Source organism: Pagrus major, chromosome 1, assembly GCF_040436345.1.
Source record: "Pagrus major chromosome 1, Pma_NU_1.0".
Classification (NCBI taxonomy): domain Eukaryota; kingdom Metazoa; phylum Chordata; class Actinopteri; order Spariformes; family Sparidae; genus Pagrus; species Pagrus major.
This window is the reverse complement of record NC_133215.1, coordinates 36452849-36473292: the sequence shown is the minus strand read 5'-3', so window position 1 is coordinate 36473292 and position 20444 is coordinate 36452849. Positions and strand designations below refer to the sequence as shown.

Below are 20444 nucleotides of genomic sequence, written 5' to 3'. Positions count from 1 at the left end.
TTTCTGGTGTATATGTCACTGACCCATATATATATATATATATATATATATATATATATATATATATATATATATAGGTCTATTTAAATTTAAGTCTTTTATTTTATTCTCTTTTTCAGTTTTATTTTCTTATTTAAATTTTATTTTCTGGTTGCACTAATTTTTGCACAGTAAACGGAGTGGTTGCAATTTCATTTCACTGCTGCTATACTTGTACAATTGCATGTGACAAATAAATCTTTGAATCTTGAATCTTGTATTACTGTTATGTATTGTACAATATGACAACAGTCTTTATACTGTATGCATCATAACATTGCAAATTATTTTGGGGCAAAAATGAAAATAAACATATTTTTACAATAATAAAGGAGAAAAAGGAAACAATTTATAATTTTATTCAGTCGAATATGTAACATGACCTCATGAAGTCAAAAGTATTTTAATGGTAGCATGAAATAATATCTTTGGGAAGCTTCAATCCAAAGACATCAGTATGGTTATCACTTTCAAAGACCTTCATGCAGTCAAACTCCACTCACGTTAAATCCCATCATTTCGCTGTGTGTGTGTTCATGTGTGTGTATGAGGGAGTGAGTGATGGGATTACTCTTGTTATGTGGGATCAGATGTGCTCTGTTTGTCTGCTTTGTGTCAGTGGTAGAGGCTGGTCCCAGTAAAACTGCAGGATCAGTGTCAGGATCAGTCAGGATCTCCTGCAGCTAAGACACACACAGCATCGGACATGGCCAACTTACTACTGAATTCTTTCTGTGTGCGGTTGTGTGTGTTGATGTTTGCATCATGGATATGTAGTATTTGTCTGTCTACTAGTGTCTGTAAGCTTCTCTCTCAGTAACTGTTTGTCACTGTCTTTATGTATGTGTGTGTGTGTGTGTTTATTCAAAGGATATCTCTTATATGCTGGTGTAAATCTGTCACTTACTGTTGTCATTGAACCTGCATCTCTTTTTGTTCTAATGACATGTAACTCTTCACAATCTCTTTCCCTTTTTTCCCTTTTCACTCCTCTTTTAAGTAGAGAGAGAGAGAGGACCTCAGGAGATAAACAGAAATATTTCATAGTAGATATATCAAGGTTCACTTTCTGAGCAATTACCAGGACTAGGATCACATAATAACAGGTGGCCCTGTGTAACATGCCACTGGGTAAAGAACGCCCCACATCTGAAAAAAGACAACTTGCAGTACATCTAACACAGCTTTTGTGTTTTTCCCCAGTCCAGTTGCTAAGATAATGTTTAAGGACTGACAATACAACCTTGTATTGGAAAATAAATTAACCTTTTATTTGTGGCCCAAGAAGAAGTTTGTTGTGACAAAGACTACTGAAGCCCTGAGGCTCACCAAGTCTTCAGTGAAATTCTCCCTGGAAATCAGCGTCCCTCTCCTCTCTGATGGGGTCAGCTATATACTGATGGTGATATTGTGATGTCATTCCAATCAAAAAAAATTATCTATGTAACTTTTCAGGATGCATGGTGGGTTATGAACTCAATCACAACACATTATAACAGTATCTGTATGATTTTAGCAGTTGGCTGAGACTCTTTACAGGTGCAGACACTCTAAAAAAAAATACAGATCTCAACCTTATGATGTTGTACCATCATGCCACTTTTGGTTCCACAAGGCCAGCATGCTGTTTGAAATTACACACTGGAGCGATGTTATGCTGGCACTGCTTGGTTCACAGTAAAAATATGAAGGTGGGGTAGAGGTGAGCCTTTTTTGCAACACTATTATGGAATCTCTGGCTAGTGTCTACCTCAGGGGTGGGCAACATTTTTAGGGCCAAATGTAAGTGAAGGGCCACAAATTTGGAAATTAACCCTCTGGAGTCGATGAACGAGCCGGCGCGTCCAAATCACATGACCGATTTAAGATGATGTAGCAGCAAGTTCGTTCCAACTTGTGTTGAAAGTGGACTTTAAACTATATACCAGTTTTAAAATTTTGTTGATAGGCCAAGTAAAACCAGACTCATAATAAATAATTCACGCCATGCTTTTCCTGAATATTGTCGTCACGTTTGGTGCGCGTTAGGAAGAAACGGGCTATTCTCAGGAAAGTGCTCGCAAGCGAAAGTGCTTGCAAGCAAAAAAACATGGCTACCCATATTTTTCCTATTGTTGGAGAAATGCACCACATCAACCAAACAAAAAATGCCATTTGGTTGCTGAGGAACAGGGGAAAGTTGTCGGAGTGACGGCAGCGAAAGAGAGACAGCGATATCGAACATCTAGCGATAGCGAGTTTTGAGATTTGAGAGTTTTGTGACATTTAGCGTGTTTGGAGTGTATAGTTAGTGTGTAGTGTAGTGTGTAGTGTAGTGTGTTTAGTGTTTAGTGTGTAGTGTAGTCGTTTTTTTGTTTTGTGTGTCAAAACAATGAGGCGACTACTGAAAGTGGAGCAGGCAGTGCAGCTCTTCTTTGAGCTGGAAGGAGCTGAGGGAGATACAGAGCCAGTCTGAGCCAGAGAGTGAGGACTTTGAAGATGAAGTGGGTGATCCATCTTTTGTTTTGGTGACACCATGGAATTATCAGGCCTGTGATGTGCCTCTCTGTCTTGTGGTGGACAGGAACTGTTTTTTGGAGTGGCATCTTATTGTGACACCTGGTTGTTTTGTAAATGGTTGTAAATAGTTGTACAAAAAACGCCTGAGGCATTGCCTGCATTTTAATGTAAAAAGTTGTATATAACTTTGTAAATTTCAAAAATGTATGTACAAATTTAGCAAACAACAATTTATATTTGCATAAAGAGAGGCGAGTTGCCTGAATCTGACCGGACCGTGACCCCAAGACCAAGAGAGACATTTATCGATACTGTAGCAGAATCACAATGTCCAAAAGATTGAAACCATCCGGCGCCCAGGGAAGGAAAAGAAGGAAAGAAGAGGAAGAAAAACGTGAAAAAGAAAGAGGTACAGTAACGTCAATGTGATGAAGTGAATGAGTGCCTCATTTTCAAAGTTTTAAATGCACTAATCAGTAAATAGCTGAGTCGACGTAAGTTAATGTTACACCCACCTTAAATTCATCAGGGACATTTGGAAAGTTAACGTCAGGCCTGTTCAGGTGTTATTTTAACCTGTTGGCTGTGTTTTCCTGCTTGTATGTCAGTTAAAATGCTATTAGTTTTCCATCCACTTTATAAGTAATAGGGCAGTTGTAAGCCTTTGGTTTATTGTGTCACAGTTTATGTTTGTGTTAAAGTGCAGTTAAAGTGTATTACTGTTAATACTCCATACCTTAGCTTTCCCATATTATTCATAGGCTATATATGTATTAATTTCACTGCACTTTACTGCTTTTTGCACTCTGGTTAGACTGAATTGCATTGCAATGATGATAAAGTTGAATGAATCTCATCGTATTTTCATTAAGTCTTATGTATAGCACACACCAAGCATCTGTTTTTTATTAAAATGTAACATCCAGTGGTCACATATACTTCTCTTCTCTCTTCACATGCACTTTTAAAATATTTCACCACCACCGCCAGTGACACAGCATCAGGCGCTCCTGAATATTGTTTAATATGTTTGTGCAATACCCATATATTGTATTTTTAATTCATTTTATGTCACTTGTTTTCGTGTTCACTGTTTTTATTTTGTATGTAAATAGAATATTCTTTAATATGTTTGTGCAATGCCTTATTTATATTGTATTTTCTGTGTGAGTGTGAGTGTAAAAATTGATTGTGAAATTGTCTGCGATGCAAGGGGGCGCCAGCTAAAATCCTGCCTAGGGCACCAAATTGATCAGGGCCGGCACTGGTCAAAATGTAATATTCACCATTAAAAGGACATACTTACACAAATAAATACAGAAAATATTAATATTCACATACACTATGAACAAATTGTGGTACACCCCAAAAATATAGTGACCACTTTCGGTGTTTATTTAATTTAATAAGCTGAAAAGTAATTTCCTTTAGTTTCTTGGGTCTAATATTTTGCCTAATAATATGGGGAACCGTCTAATTATTTTATCTTTCATGTGTGGAAAATGTGAGCAGCATACAGGTGGAACATGTGACACAGGAACTATTGCGCCCCAGGTTGTTTCGGGGGGAAACTTTTGCCCGTACCCCAGATGCAATCTGGATGATGAACGGTTAACATGTGTCTTCATTGCTGCTGATCTTTATCTGTATTTTACAGATTAGTAATTGTTAAAAAAATATAAATGTCAACTTCTATAAGCAAGTGTTGTGAAGATTTTATTATTATTTTTAATAATTTTTTTGGCCTTTATTGATAGAACAGCTCAAGATACGACAGGAATGAGAGAGGATGAGAGAGAGGGGGAGTGACACACAGCAAGGAGCCCCAGGCCGGGACTCGAATCTGGGGCCGCTGCAGCGAGGACGAAGCCTCTGTACATGGGATGCCCGCTCTACCAACTGAGCTAAACGGCGGCCTTTGTTAAGATATTTTGAGATAGTTTCGGATACTTCTGTCGAACTTTATAAACCGAAGTTTCTGCCTTTGTCTCGTGGCAGGTCCCGCTGCTGCACGTGGTTTAGTGGGTTTTTATCACCTGTGCAAGGTCTCGCAGGCAGGTCGCTAGGGTTTATTTGGGCTCCTGCACATGTATTAACTTCAACAAACAGTTAAGAGTAACAGAACTGTATTTATTTGTGGAAAAGGTTAAAATGATAATTTACAGTATGCAGTTATATAAATGTGAAACCTTAATGTGATGTTTAGTTGGCTTTGCACTTGAAAGGATTTAAATTTTCTCATGAGTGATAGTTATGTGTAAAGTAAGTGCCTAGGTCCAGAGTTACTTTAGAATAAGCGTTGTTCGCTTTAAAGATAGTTAAGGATTACTGTAATTTGCACTATATTGATAGAGTAGCCTTGATTCACATCAAAATGTGTGAGACTATATTTGCATGCTACCTGACACGCTTGAAACTGTAATATGCTCACTAGAAATGTGGAAAAGGTTTACATATTGTGAAGTAATTTGGATTTGACTTGAATAATATTGTTTTATGGACTTTATATGCACTTGAGATAAACATGGACTGAAACAGACGCTAGCACTCAGGAAAATATGTTTTGATTATGTTATTGAAGAATAAAGCCCCAGATGCAATCTGGATGACGAACGGTTAACATGTGTCTTCATTGCTGCTGATCTTTATCTGTATTTTACAGACATCTATTTTGTTACTTCGGTACCAGTCCTGGGACCCGTAACAAAATGCATATTCATATTCATGAAATATCCATATTCATTTTACTCAAATCATTTTCTGTTCTGTTATTACTTGTCTAACTGTGTGAGACTGTTTTTACTTTTACTACAACTGACTCGAAATTTTACACCAAATGCAGAACAGACCTGCAGCACTGAATGAAGAAAAGACCAGGCTAATATTGACTATTCCTGAACAAACATGTGGTCTTACACATCATGTTTAAGACCACATGAACATATATTCTGTTTTACAGATGTAACTGTAACTATCCTATGAGAATGAATGAATAAATTATAAATGTAAGATATGTATGAATGACAACATGAAAAGCAATGTCTACCCATGTAATTTAGCCTAATGGGAACAGATGAGACGTTACCTCTCTTTGCAAGACTATCAAAGTTGAGTGTTATGCCTGATGTTGAAATGTGCAGTACAGAAGACAGGTGTTTATCAGTCAGTCCTGATCTTTAACCTGACTTGTTGAAGTTCATCACAGAAAAGTTTGTTTGCACACATACATGGAGCCAAATAAAATATGCACCCTCTGTGCGTGCCTGGCTGGTATAGAAACTGTGTTTTCTTCAGTAAACAGAAGAAGTTGTCCAGTGTGGATGTAGTGAACATTTCTTTGAGAGCAGGGGCACACTGTCCTGTACGTCAATCAGTTCCAGTTGCACATCCAGGAAATGCCGGTTGAACTCAGTGTGGAGGTCTGACAGTAGTGGTGCACCTGTGGGTGTGGCAGGTTGGCACAAACAGGGTTGCCAGCGTTGGGATGTGTGCGACGCATTTGTTGGCCAGTTGTCTGGAAAACAGGGTCCGCTTGGCTTTAAATGCTTGCACGTGTGAATACAGTGCGTGCCTGAACACATTCTTCCCCTGCAACTTCAGATTGAGGTCGTTTAGATGGCCCATTATATTGGAAAGCCAAGTCACACACCCAATCTGGGTCCTGCAACTCCGCAAATTCATCAGCTCTTTTCCGACAGTCACCAGAAATGTCTCTGTCTCCTTTTCAACTCCCACACCCAGCGAAACACTTTTCCAAGGCTCAGCCAGCGAACATCTGAGTGGTACAGCTTGTCAGTGTGTTCTGTCTCACTTATTGCCAGTAACTGGATAAACTGGCGATGATTCTTAAATGGTTTGTAAAAACAAATTTGTGATGGAAATTCTGTAGAGCTGGTGGCCTTGTGGTTATGAAGAAGATGCCAAGAAATCCAATGTCATGAGAAGCAGGCTGAATCAAGGAGAATAATAGTGGCAGTGTGCCAACCACTACCATTCTGAAGAGCATTCCGATCAGAAGTCTATTTAACCCATCGCTGGATGTCCATGTTTACTTAGCGACCTGGGTAGAACCGTTTGTTATACGCTATCTTTGCATTACATGTATTCTGTACTGAGACAGAAAAATCAGTCTAACCTGAGATGTGCTGCTTAGTGAGAGACAAATGTATCCAAGGACTGATAGAGCGGTATTTATTAGAAATTCCTTCACAATATATGTAAAAATACTCTGGCTAATGCCTAGCAATTAAGCTGAAATGCAGTTTCAGGGCTTTTTCTTCTCTTTCCCGTGATGACAAGTTTGTGGCGTAATTAGGATGCTTGGTGGAAAAATGTCTCTTAAAGCTGGGGTTGGTAAGTTTGAAAAACCGTCAAGTGCCCGCTTAGACGAATAAGGAAGACGTCAATATATTTAAGTACAATGGGGATTAGGTGTGTGTGTTTTTTTTTCTTTCTCTTTCTATTTTTGGGTTTATATTTTTTTTCCTTCTCTTTTTGGTAGTCAGCCCAAGACTGGAGAGAAACTTTAAGTTAAAAATAAAGTGTGAAAGACTGCACAGTTGCTGTTATATGTTCGATTGTTTTTTAAATCAATTATGTAGAAAAGTCAAGTGGTCTGGGTGCTCTAGTTCACCATAAGAGGCCCACGCCTGGCTTTCACGGATAGGAGATGGGTGCAGGCCCCATCTTAAGGTCAGTTTTCGTTTTTTGCTTGCCTATTGGCAGTGTTTTACTTTTTGTGTTTTTTTTGTATTGTATGTGTTTCATGTACCCCATTCCACTTTTCCTCTTTCTCACAGTGTAACGAAGATGAAGTATATAATAGGATCTGTTTGGTGATTGCCTTTTATTTTCCATTTTTTTCATCATGTAGACACTACATCTGCCATTACTTAGTATCCCATAAATCCTTTTATATGCCCACTTTATTAAAAGATGTTTAGAACCATAAAGTTGATTTCTTGGAATGTAAATGGGATTCAGAACCCAGTAAAAAGATATAAGATTCTATCTCATCTCCAATCTCTGAGTTGTGATATTGCCATGATTCAAGAAACGCACCTTACAAAGCAGGAGTCTCTGAAACTGAAACAAAGATGGGTGGGCCAAGTGTTTTCGGCCCCAGGCTCAGGAGCTGCCAGAGGTGTTAGTATACTAATAGCGAAAAGAATTTCTTTCACACCGTCTGCAATAAGAGCGGATGATGATGGGCGCTATCTGGTACTGTCAGGTACACTTCAGAATGAGAAATGCACCTTGGTTAACATCTATGCACCTAACTCAGAACCTCTTTCTCTCCCCCCTCAATATCCTGTTAGCTCAGTTTGCAGATACTCCCTTATTGATAGGTGGCGACTTCAACCTGGTCAGTGATGCCAGTGTTGACCGTTCGAGCAGCCCCCTACCATCAGATAGTGCATCATCAGCAGCTTTTAGCGAGATGAGGAGCTCACTGGCACTTACTGATGTGTGGCGTTTGGTAAATCCACAAGAACGGAGGTATACATATTATTCAAACGAGCACAACTCTTACTCCAGAATTGACTATCTCCTCATTTCTTCAAATCATACCATGAATGTCATTGATACAGCAATTCATAGTATACTTATCTCAGACCATGCACCTTTATCAATGACCTTCAGTCCTATATTTGATACCCAACACAGAACAAAGCAATGGAGATTCAATAACTCCTTGTTGCAGGATGCAAAATTTGTTTCCCTGATAACACAAAGAACCAGTGAATTCTTTAGAATAAATATGAATTCAGTCTCATCCATGCAAACTGTCTGGGAAGCCTTCAAAGTAACGTGCAGAGGCTGGATAATTTCTTATTCAACTGCCAAACGTAGGCTAAGAAATGAAAAGAAAAACGACCTATTAGCGAAAATTAAGACTTTAGAGTCTCAACACATGGTTGACACAACAAATCCTGTCATGAAGAAGGATCTTCTCATGGCGAGGGCTGACCTGTAGTCAATACTCCATGAGGAGACTGCCTTTGCTCTATACCGTCTGCGTAGAAGACATTTTGAGAGTGGCGACAAAGCAGGTAAAATGCTCGCCTATCAGCTTAAGCAGCAGGAGAACAAACAGTCAATTCCAGCAATAAGGGACAGCAGTGGGAATATTATTTCAGAACAGGCTTTAATAAGCTCCGCTTTTAAAGAGTACTACTCCAAATTATATCAGGCTGAATGTCAATCTCAGGAGCACAAGGTGGCAGAATTTCTTATGAATACTCCCCTCCCTAAATTGAGTGCATTGGATAGAGATGATCTGGAGGCACCAGTGCGGGACGCAGAGATTCTAACCGCAATTAAAAAGCTTGCCAATGGCAAATCCCCAGGGGGAGATGGATACACCATAGAATTTTATAAACAGTTCCAGAACAGCCTGTCTCCAGTCCTGACTCAACTTTATAATAATATTATTGAAAATAAGTCAATGCCAGCGACAATGCGCACAGCTACAATTTCACTTCTTCCCAAATCAGGAAAAGATCATTTAGACATGGGAAATTTTCGCCCTTTAAGTCTATTGGATAATGACTACAAAGTATTCGCGAAAGTTCTGGCTCTCCGTCTAGAGAAAATCACCTCCCTGGTTCATATAGACCAGGTAGGATTTATACCAGGCAGACTCCCAGCCAACAACATGAGAAGATTGCTTCAAGTCATGTTAAAAGCTAGCTCTCTCCAGTGTCCAGCGGTAGGGATATCACTGGACGCGGAAAAAGCTTTCGATAGATTAGAATGGCCTTATTTGTTCCAGATATTGTCAAGATATGGTTTTGGACCATCTGCTGTGCAGTGGTTCAAGGCCCTGTATAACAGCCCTGTTGCCGCAGTCAAGGTTAATGGTCTGATTTCTAAGCCTTTTAATCTCTACCGTGGCACAAGACAGGGCTGCCCCTTAAGCCCTTTAATATTTGTCCTAGCTCTGGAACCACTAGCATGTGCCATTCGTGAGCATGCCAATATAACTGGCATAAGGATAGGTGGCCACGATTTTAAGTTAAATATGTATGCAGACGACATCTTATTGACCTTATCAAACCCAATTCATTCAATACCGAAAGTTTTGGAATTAATTAAATCGTTTGGCCTGTTTTCAGGATACCAAATTAATTGGAGCAAGAGTGAAGCAATTCCCTTGAACTCTAAAACCTTCTCAGCGGACCTGAAGACCACCCCTTTTGTGTGGAGACCAGAAGGAATGAGGTATTTAGGAATAACCATCAGATCGCCAGTTTCTAAAATTTTTGATCTTAATGGTCCTCCCCTTCTAAGAACGATTCGTGAAGACATCAAAAGATGGACGACTCTCCCACTGTCACTATGAGGCAGAGCAGAGGTAATAAAGACTAATATTCTACCGAGATTAACTTACATCATTGCTTCCCTCCCATTGCAATTTCCACAGGGCTGGTTTAAAGAGATTGAGGCTTTATTCACCAGCTTTTTATGGAAAAATAAGAAACCAAAAATAAACCGTAAAAAGCTCTCCAAACTGAGATCCCAAGGTGGGTTAGGTGTCCCGGATGTATTTCTGTATTATCTGTCATACAATGTGAGATTTCCACTCTCTTGGGGCTACAATGATATCTCAACCAGAGGTACCTGGGATTGGCTTGAGAGGGAGTTATTTAGGGAAAACAACAGGTTCATTTCTTTATCTTCACTATGGTATTGCCCCAAATTTCCATCTAAATTAGAGAATTCGATCATTAAATTTACATGCGACATTGTGAAAAAGATACATAGTAATTTAGGCACCAGTGGAATTTCCCTCCCCTCGTGTCCCCTATGGAACAATCACTTATTATCAACAGGTGGGAATCCACTATCTGACAAAGCATGGCAGAGTCTGAATATACATAGGCTTAGCCAAGTGCTGAGGGATGGTTCAATGATTCCGCTAACTGTACTCAAGGCAAATTTTGGACTGAGTAGCAGCTCTTTCTTAATATACCTACAACAAGCCATCTTAAACAGATTATCAATGCCGGGCAGCGCCATCGGTTGCCACAAGGAGCTGGACGAGAAGTTGGAGGCTATCGCCCATAGCAGAGGTGTGGTATCCAAACTTTATAGGCTTTTATCCCTTTCCTCCCCCAATTGCAATACCTCGACCCAATTGCAGTGGCAGCAAGATCTGGGAATTAATTTGTCATCTTCTGAATGGGATGGCTTGTGGAGGAACTCAATTAATATAAGCAAATGCGTAAGATATAGAGTAATACAAATGAAGATAATGCATAGGGCATATCTAACTCCGGTTAGACTAAAAAAGATGGACCAGAGCCTATCGGCTCAATGTTGGCATGGATGTGGAGAAGAGGGATCGCTCCTCCATATGCTATGGCACTGCCCAGTCATTGAGTCCCTATGGAGAGAGGTGGCACATTTCCTGTCAGGGATCCTCAAAGTTGACTTTCAGCTTTCCCCTAAAACATGCCTGCTCGGGGCCCGTGTCCAGAATATCCAAAGTAATAAACACCAAAGAGTGGTTGCCCTTGGGTCCGTGTATCTTTTGGTCATTGGAATTTCCCTTCATGAATGGGAATTAAAAAACAAAAAACGACTGGTTTATTTGATTTTCGTTTTGAAACACAAAAACAAAAATTGAATTACGCTGAATTTTTCTTTTATTTTCATTTTCTATTTCATATATCAAAAATAAATTCACTAGTCAGCAGGAACGAAAAAACCAACCAAAAACAACCATTTATTCATATTCTCGCACCGGAAGCTGTCATTTAGGCTACAACAAAGCGTGAATGAGCAAAATGTCTTTGGAGCCGTACTCAGAAATGATTTTAGACATGGCAAAACAAGGCCTGTCATCATCCGAAATCTCTGCGCGCATTTCAGTAGAAAGCGGGGGCAGGAGAGGATTTTCAGCTCGAAATGTGAGAAGATTCTGTGCTGAAAACGGCGTAAATTTGATGGGATTGCCCGAGGAACATCTGGAGTTGGAGGTGGCAAAAGCCATAGCCGAGGTATGAAAGACTATCTGATCTTTTCTTCTTTGATATGTGTGTGCGTGGGAAAAGAAGTGAATTCTTGTCCCCACATTGACATTTTTTATCGTCACTATAGCCTGATCTACACAACAGTAAACAGATTCCGTAAAACACTTGCAAATCCCATGCCGCCCCCATTTTACGTATTCTCCCAATGACCAAACATATCGGCATGATTTTGGATGTTTGTTTTTTTCTAGACGGGACCAACTTTTGGCAGAAGAATGATGAAGGGGTATCTCGCCATTAAAGGGGTTCATGCTGCTGAGAAACATATAGGATCAGTGCTCAGAACTATGCACCAACCTTACCATGAAGCAAGACGCCAGGTAGGTTTTACACTTGGCAAATTCAAGATGATTCAGGTAGCGCCGTGGTCACTTCCATGACAACCACATACATTTGTTTTCAACTTGAGAAATCAATTCATGGATCAGCGGATTATTATAGCCTAGGTGTTATGATGTGTGTATTTGTGTAAACAGAGACGTTGGTGTAAACCAGGGATCAGCTGGTTAAGGGGCGCGTCTCTGTGGCCGTAGTAGGTTACAATAACAAATGCTTTTATTTTGAAAATAGAAATATGTTGTCTTCCGTTAGTGTAGCGTTTAGAGTTAAGTTGCTACAAAAGAATATTATGGTTGCTACTGTAGGTAACAAATGTAGCCTATTATTTTCCTCCTCGTCCTTTTATGTCGCCGATGTTGTTTTTCTTCCTTGTAACAGTGTTTACTGTTTTATGACCAGTAGCCTTTTTTTTAAGAAAGTGAGAAGTGGGAGGGGCTAGTTATCAGCCCATTTAGAGTATAGGACTATGTCGTTGAGGATGGCGTTGTAGGAAATGTTTCTATGGAATTGTTACATTATTTTCGTGTCTTCTTTTAGGGTGCCCGCAATCTCAACCCCATACCATACCAAGCAGACTACATGGGACAGAAGATTCATATGGACCAGAATGAAAAGTTAGCGATGTATGGGGTCACACATGTTGTAGCCATTGATGGCTTCAGCAAAAAGGTTGTTGGTCATTCCACAATGCCCATAAAAAACAACCTAGTCATCTATGAAGATGTTTTCAGGTAATAGCCTGTAATTTGTGGACACTTAAAGCAGTATTCTGTCATTTATGCAAGACAGTGGTTGCTGGCCAATATATCAATATGGTATCAAGATTGTGATATGACACTATATGATATGTGATTTTGGACGTCCTACTTGAAAGGAAAGGCTGCATATACTAATCCCATATAAATGACAGACTCTTCATTTAAACTGGCATTGAAATAGTATCCTACATGTACACAAGTGTGACAAAATGCTGACTGCTTAACATTTACTTTGTTATGACTGAATCATTATATTTTACAGAGAATAACTGATTTGGAATGGCTACATTTGAAAAGCTTTGCACAAATTAAAATCAAGTTTTTCATCCAATAGGCCTGCAGTAGTTGCTAATGGGATGTGGGACCAGGTGCGCGTGGATCATGGAAAGGAATTCTATTTGACACTCTTCATGCAGGAGCTGCTGTCATCTCATCGCTATGATCAGGAGAGAAGACCTTACCTACAAACTCCATCCACAAGGGTACAGTTCAGTAGTTTCTATGGTTGCTTCACCAACACACACTGCATGCCCATTGAAGCTATTTATTGTTAATATTTTGTGTTGTTAGGTATTTAGATACTATTATGTTTGTTTCAGCATCATGCTATCTTTTTAATTTTCTTCAGAATTGCTATGCTTTCCAACTTCTACGATAAGCAGAACACTTTTCTGGAAGGTCTACATATTTTTAATTTAACCATTGGAATAAATTAATAACAAGTTTTTGCCTCACATTCAGAATCACACAGTTGAACAAATCTGGCCTGAGGTCAATAATCGTGTCAACTACCCCCTGAAGACAGCCCTTCTGCAGTTGGTAGATCAGGAAGAACTGGACATGGATGACAGCCTTGTCAGATACTGTGTGTCCTGCCTGACTGGTCAGCTGTGCCAGATTGGTCTTACAAGAGTGGTGGAGTCTTGGAATGCTCATCGAATTCCAGGTGAAATAAATCAGTATTGCAAACATTAAAATAATTACAACAGGCACACATAAGTCTCAAGGTCAACAGTATGTTCTTTATTTTACAGGTAAAGGTACACCAAATAACTTGGCTGGCAGTGGGTGTCCCAAAAAAATCCCACAGGAGCTGTTGCCTCATTCAGTTGAAGCAGCAGACCTCTACAGACAACAGCTGGGGTCCTCACTGACACCACAATCTACCTTTGGAGTAGATCCATTTTCCACAGAACAAGACAAAGTACTGGCTGAGAATCAGTTTGCAGACACATATTCTGACATTTCTGAATTGTTCTCTCAAGCAGTCAACAATGATTTCACACCATACAAAGAAGCACTTCTCTTTCTTATAAACACAACTCGGCGCAATGTGTAAAAACACCATTTGCTGTATTAGAACTCAAAGAATGTAAACAAGTAGAACAACTGGTAGCAGTGAACTCTGACTCAATCTTTCATAATTAAAACAACTCAAATATCTGCCTGTTTCTGAGTAAATTACTCATCTTCTTCAAAAAGTGACCTGAGAACAGAAAATACCTCAGACAGGCCATTAACTTCAAACATGCTGTTGCCTTCAGCATTTCCCCTGCATTTTGCGCAACTGTCTGAGGTCTCCTGCCACTGTTCCAGGCAAGTCTTGCAGCCAATGATGCTTTGGCAACACTGTGTGAACACCGGCTCCCCGATGAACTCTAAAAAACAAAATGAGAAAAACTAGTCATTTTCTGCAAGTGTTTCCCCAGTCAAATATTCTTGGTGTATTGGATGAGCGTTATATTTTTACACAACTTTGATGATTATAAAAAATGTCTGATATATTACAAAAGATGAAGTGGCTGGCATACAGCTGACGTTGGTTAGATAATGTAAAAAATGAATGTTTATTTGTAAATCTTACATTGTGGCACACACCATATAAAATAGATCCATTGGATACTTACTCAAGCAAATAACACAGGAGAACCCCTGCTTAATGGTTTGCAGCTGGGAACGAGTCAGGGTCACTCTTTGAGCTGCAGCCAGACTGGTGAGCTCCCTGATTGCTGAAGTGACATCCGGGAGACTCTGAGATGCAAGTACGAGGTCTTCAATTTTCTCTGTGACCTCTGTAATGCCTCCAACATCTTCATCTTTTCGGCTGCTACACAGGGATAAAACAAAACACACAGGCTAGATTATGTACTGGATGTGGTGAACAGGATTGGTGGTGGTGGGGTGGAAGCTTAACCTTTGGTTTGAAAGTTTAGAAAAGAGCCTAAAAAATAATAATCATAAGTATTGGATTTATGAATGTAGCTTTGCCAGGTCAGGGCTGCAATTTAGGAAATGTATTTATTAGGAAAAAGACACAAATCAGTAAAATTGGTAAGGGGTGAAAAATTCCATTCCTGAATATGGAAATATGAGGTCGACAGGCTTTCATTCTTTAAGGGGGGAGTTGGTTCCTTAGCGGCAGACAGAGTATTAGTATGTGGGAATGCCAAATAATCCTATGTATGTTGTATACAGAAGCAGCAATGGCAAAATTGTCTGAAAAGTCATGTAATGATAAGTCTAACAGAAAAAACAAAACAACAACAAAAAAAGGAACACATACATTTCAGTGTAAATGAGATGACCTTACCTCATTCTCCTTCTTTTGGTGCCCTGCAGCTCTCTGAAGTCCTTTTCTGGAACAGCAAGAATCTTTCTTGCGTTTTGTTTCCAGTAAGGCGACCCTTGGAGCAGGAGCGGAAACCAGGAAAAACCATTACAACTGAAGTGGTTCACTCATTTGTAATCAAAAAAGCATAGACTCAATACAGAGAAACACAACAATAATTTATGTTACCCACCTGTTGTTCCCTCTGACTCCACAATGGCGTTGCCCTGCGCATCAGTCAATATTAAGGGCTCCTCACTTCCAATGGCATCCTGTACTTTTGTGGCAATCCCCTGAAGAGAAGCCTCGCACTCTAAAAACCTCACCACCACCATTCTGCTAGGATTCAGCTTCCCACTAACCACCTCAGCAAGGAACACTGACCTGGAAGAATATCAGATTTTTTTTCTCACTGGAGGAACAGCACAGGAGGGCCAAGCAGAGACAAATGACAAGTCAACAGACGATACAATGAAGACAAAGGGAAAACACAGGGTTTAAACACACAGGAGAAAACGAGGGGTAATCAAAACAGGTGAGACACATTAAATAATCACAAGAGGCGGGGAAACTTCAACACAGAGGGAAGACACACGACTTCAAAATAAAACATGAAACTCCCACAAAAGGAACACGCCAGACATGACAAGACAGGGAATAACATCACACAAGACAAACAGGAGACGCACGGACACAAACCATGACACCTAGCAATGCTTAATGGTCTTATGTAGGAACTGATAGTAATAGTAACAAGTTCAATATTTCCTTTGAAATGTAGTGGTAGAAGTATAGAAGCCAATTAAAATACTCAGTACTTAAATACAATTATTTAGTTACTTTCCACCACTTTGAATATCAACAAGAACTAGAGTCTACAAATGAGACAAATAATGGCTAATGGAGTGGATATAAGAATGAGAATAATTGTTGAGAACAATTTGTCAGGCAGCTCATATATTAGAAGAAGTATTAAAAGCATTTAAAAGCTTGATGGCTGTTGGTATAAGGATCTTCTGTATTTATTTATCTGGCATTGAAGAGAGAGGAGCCATCCACCAGTAGCTACAGGTGTTATGGAGTGGATGTTCTGAGTTGTTAAGAATGGCCTTTGATATCTTCAGTGTGCATCTCCCCCACATTGAGGATGTTAAAGGCCATTCATAACAACTCAGAACATCCACACCATAGGCTATATGACCCCATAATCAGATCTCAACTAGCTTGTGTGCAATAAAATCTATTGTATATCTTTTTCTGGTTTCATAGTCATTGAATATGTGACTTTAATTTTCTTTAAATTTCTTTTATTCTGTGTTTTAATACACTATGTGTTTTTATGTCTTACATGTATTTTTACTCAGTGTTTGTGATCTGTGTCGTTGTCTGTATTGTCTTGCTGCTGCTCTGTGACATTTTTAAATTTCCCCTCGGGGATTAAATAAAGTATTTCTAATTTAAAGTTACCTCTGAAATGCTTTGGCAACAGTGGCTCTGGGGAGGGCTGAGGCAACCCGCTGTGAACCACTAGTAACTGTACTGGTAGGTGTTCGTGTGAAGGCAAAGCGTTGCCCCGTTGTGTTTGATGCTGAGGCGACATCGTCTTCGCCGTGGACTTCATAGTGACTCCTTGGACTAAGGTCGATAGAGCTGAAGACGCCGGATGATTCTCCGGGAAATATAGCCACATTTGTGTCGTCTGTTAAGTACAGACTGTGACTTGAGACCTAAGAAATACACAAGTCAAATAACAGCTAATGTTAGTGTTATTAACGTTAGCGTTTTCAAAACATAATTATTCAATCTAATGTTACTGTGAGGATACTTCTCCAAACGCTGTCCAAATTACATTAATTCAAAATTTGAAGAAAAAATTAAAGCTAGAATGGCGCACAGTAGGCTACAGTAGCATGCAGATCTATAGGTAACCCGATTTTATTTATTTATTTATTTATTTTTTTACCTGAAAGATCCGACTAAGTTTATCAGCAGTCATGTCTTCATCGCGAAGACAAACTCTCTTGCTCTTTCTGAACACAACATACTGGTCCATCCTCTTCGAAGTCTCCGTCGTCATTACTCTCCTTGTCTCAGACAGTCCTGGACCATGCGCTCTTGCCTGGCTTCCGAGAATTCTCTGGTGCGAGAATATGAATAAATGGTTGTTTTTGGTTGGTTTTTTCGGTCCGTGTACCTTCCGTTCATTCTATTTCCAATTTTGAAACGAAAATCAAAAAACAAATTTAGGGCCATTTTTTCTATTGCCATTTCTTAAACAAAAATAGGACAACCAATTTAATGACCCGGTGTAAAAAAAACCATTGCATTTTCTGACCTAAAATGTAGTTTTCGCGAAAGGCCTCGAATTTCTGTATATCCATTTTCAATTTTCAATTTTTAAGCGTTGTAGCCTGTAGCCCGGAAATAAAATAAATTATCGCGCGGATTGATCCGCGTTGCAGGAAGCAGTGCGGTCCGTGGTCCGTGTACCTTCGTGCGGTAGCCTAGTTTAATTAACTTCAGCGTGGTGCCGGTGCGGTAAGAATGGAGTCGAGTTTTATCCTTTTTAAAGGAAACAAAAGGCTCACGCTTAAGGAGACCGACATGATGGGAGATAAAATCGCCAGAATAGTTCAGGTAGGTAACACTTTTTTCGTTTGCTTGGAGAACATGCTAAGACCAAAGGATGCTATGCATGGCACATGGCTAGCCGACTCATTAAGGCTCTTCAATGTAAGATAATTGAAATTTAAAAGCTATAAGCCTATTTAAAAAAGTGTGTGTGTGTGTGTGTGTGTGTGTGTGTGTGTGGGTTTGTGAGAACTGGTGTGTGTGTGTGGGTGTGTGAGAACTGGTGTGTGTGTGTGGGTGAGAGAGAACTGGTGTGTGTGTGTGTGTGTGAGAGAGAGAGAGAACTGGTGTGTGTGTGTGTGTGTGTGTGTGTGTGTGTGTGTGTGTGTGTGTGAGAGAGAGAGAGAGAGAGAGAGAGAGAGAGAGAGAACTGGTGTGTGTGTGTGTGTGTGAGAGAGAGAGAGAGAGAGAACTGGTGTGTGTGTGTGTGTGTGAGAGAGAGAGAGAGAGAGAACTGGGGTGTGTGTGAGTGCGAGCTGAGGGGGTGAGCAATAGAATATTATAATAATAGCATTGCAATAAAAATAAATGTTTGGTAGGCTGTACATATCTGTAATTAACATTTAGCTGATGCTTTTCTTTCAAAGGTATATGCTCCTAGCCTGTACATAACTGATGATGACAATGTGGCGATATTCCCGGGATCGGCTGGACATTTCAGCTGCTTGGACCTAAGACCTCGTGGCCACTATGAGGTTCATGGGGATGATATTGGTCTACCAGTTGCCGAGCAGAGTCATCCATTGTCAGGCCAGAACCGTTTCCAGTTCCACCGTACAGCACAGCCCACTGCTGCTCTAGGGTCACCTGCTCAGGCCATAGCTCCTGCTCCCCCCCGAGCAAGCATGAGTAACACCTTCCAAAGGTACAACCTAGTTTCATCAGTTCACAGCCCCTACAATTGACTAGCAAGCTACATATGAATAAATCAACATAATTGTATTTGTTTTTGTAATGTAGACTATGTGTTTGAGATGGAATTAATTGATTCGACTTGATGTAAACCACTCCCACTTTCTAGGTCTGTTTTCATTGCTGAGCTCAGCCAGGGGAAACTGAAGCCTACTCGTATGGTTGTACTCAGACTGTTTGAGTTTGAAGCAACAACCACAGGTATCCTTGCAAAAATACATGATGCCCTGCAGAGTGATGACCCGCTCATCCTGACTGATGCCCAGGGAAATGAGATCGTGGACTCCGAAGGGACAAGAGGTACTAATTGAAAAAATTTGTAATTACATAATAATAGTTTGTTTGATCAACTACCTGCCCCATCTACTTCAATACTGTGCTCTCTTTGTCTCATAATTTTTTGACCCACAAAGTATTCTGTTTAGCTGCAAATGTGTTTACATTATATCTGCTAAATGATTTGTCTTCCTCACTTGCTAGGCTCCAAGTATTGGAAGCAAAATGCAAAAAAGTTTCTTGCTGTCCCAGAGCAGATCTTCCATGAGTTCCAGCATGGAACAAAGGGAAAGAAACTGAGGTAAAAAATTTGAGTTACTGCCTATTAATATTTGTCTTTCATTCTGTTTTTAATACCATCTCTCTTAGAAAAAAGGTTATCTGAACACAACTGGTGAATATTGTATAATGTTTGTGTTGTCGTTTTTGTCCCTCCTTGTAGTCTTAAAGATGTGGACTCCACAAGTCTTCAGGAGGTCCATGATAAAATAGAAGAAGTGGTCTTGGCTGCTCAAGGACTGAGTGAAGTCACCACAGTAATGAAGGACCTGTCAGCACATGCCAGCAGCACCAGCGGCGCTATGCTGGTTCTGACCAACACCATGATAACACACATGAAGGAGGCCTTTGGTTGTATTGTGTGCAAAGGTCTGTAACATAATTTGTTGATTGGTCTATATTAAAGTCTACCTTTAAGCAGGATCAAATTGAATGTCCAAGTGAATCAAACATTAATTCACTTTTGCATGTTAAAGTTAAACAGTCCCTTGCCAAGCTTTTAAACATATGTAATATGTAGATAAAGAGAAAATAATATAATGAACTCTAATCTTGCATGTGTATTGTCCTTTTTATTTTCTTCATCAAACAGGACTAATGGAAGAACCTGTGATTGCCGTATGCTGCAAAAGCTTTGTTGGCTGCAAAAGCTGCGTTGACCAGTGGATGCTGACATCCAACCAGTGCCTCAAATGCAGGGCAGATGAGTTCTCTTTCAATGCACACAGGCTGACCAGTCTTGACAATGTTCTCTCCATACTGGGTGGTGTAATTAAGATGGATTAACCCCTTAAGTGTGATTGTATCACATTCTGTGATTTAAGCCTGATTACCTCTGTTACAGTACATCTGGCTAATTGCCTTGTTCAAAGTCAGTTGGAATTTTGCACTTGTTCAACAGCTGTAGAGGATACAGAATATTTTTAGTATTTCATGTTGCACTTTAGAAAAATATGTTCACTTGGTGGAGAACATAGTTCAATGTTTAACATTGGTATTGTTGATTGTGTTTGATTTTAGTTGCAATTCAATGAAAGTAACAAAATATACAGTATATCCAGAACC

General features: G+C 39.8%; 2 protein-coding genes across 2 annotated transcripts; both read left to right on the top strand.

Annotated features, from left to right (window-relative positions):
* The first annotated feature begins 10543 nt into the window (after positions 1–10543).
* Positions 10544–14367, top strand: LOC141003835 (uncharacterized). The gene is made up of 7 exons (XM_073475342.1): positions 10544–10613; positions 11416–11543; positions 11768–11896; positions 12453–12646; positions 13008–13155; positions 13415–13619; positions 13708–14367. Exons 1-7 carry the CDS (start codon positions 10544–10546, stop codon positions 14010–14012), a joined length of 1179 nt encoding a protein of 392 aa, XP_073331443.1. The 3' UTR covers positions 14013–14367.
* A 4079-nt stretch (positions 14368–18446) lies between these two features.
* On the top strand, positions 18447–20431 carry LOC141005055 (uncharacterized). Its single transcript, XM_073476802.1, has 5 exons — positions 18447–18777; positions 18934–19124; positions 19305–19401; positions 19543–19748; positions 19972–20431. The coding sequence occupies exons 1-5, from the start codon at positions 18758–18760 to the stop codon at positions 20163–20165; spliced, it is 708 nt and encodes a 235-aa protein (XP_073332903.1). The 5' UTR covers positions 18447–18757; the 3' UTR covers positions 20166–20431.
* Positions 20432–20444: the final 13 nt, after the last annotated feature.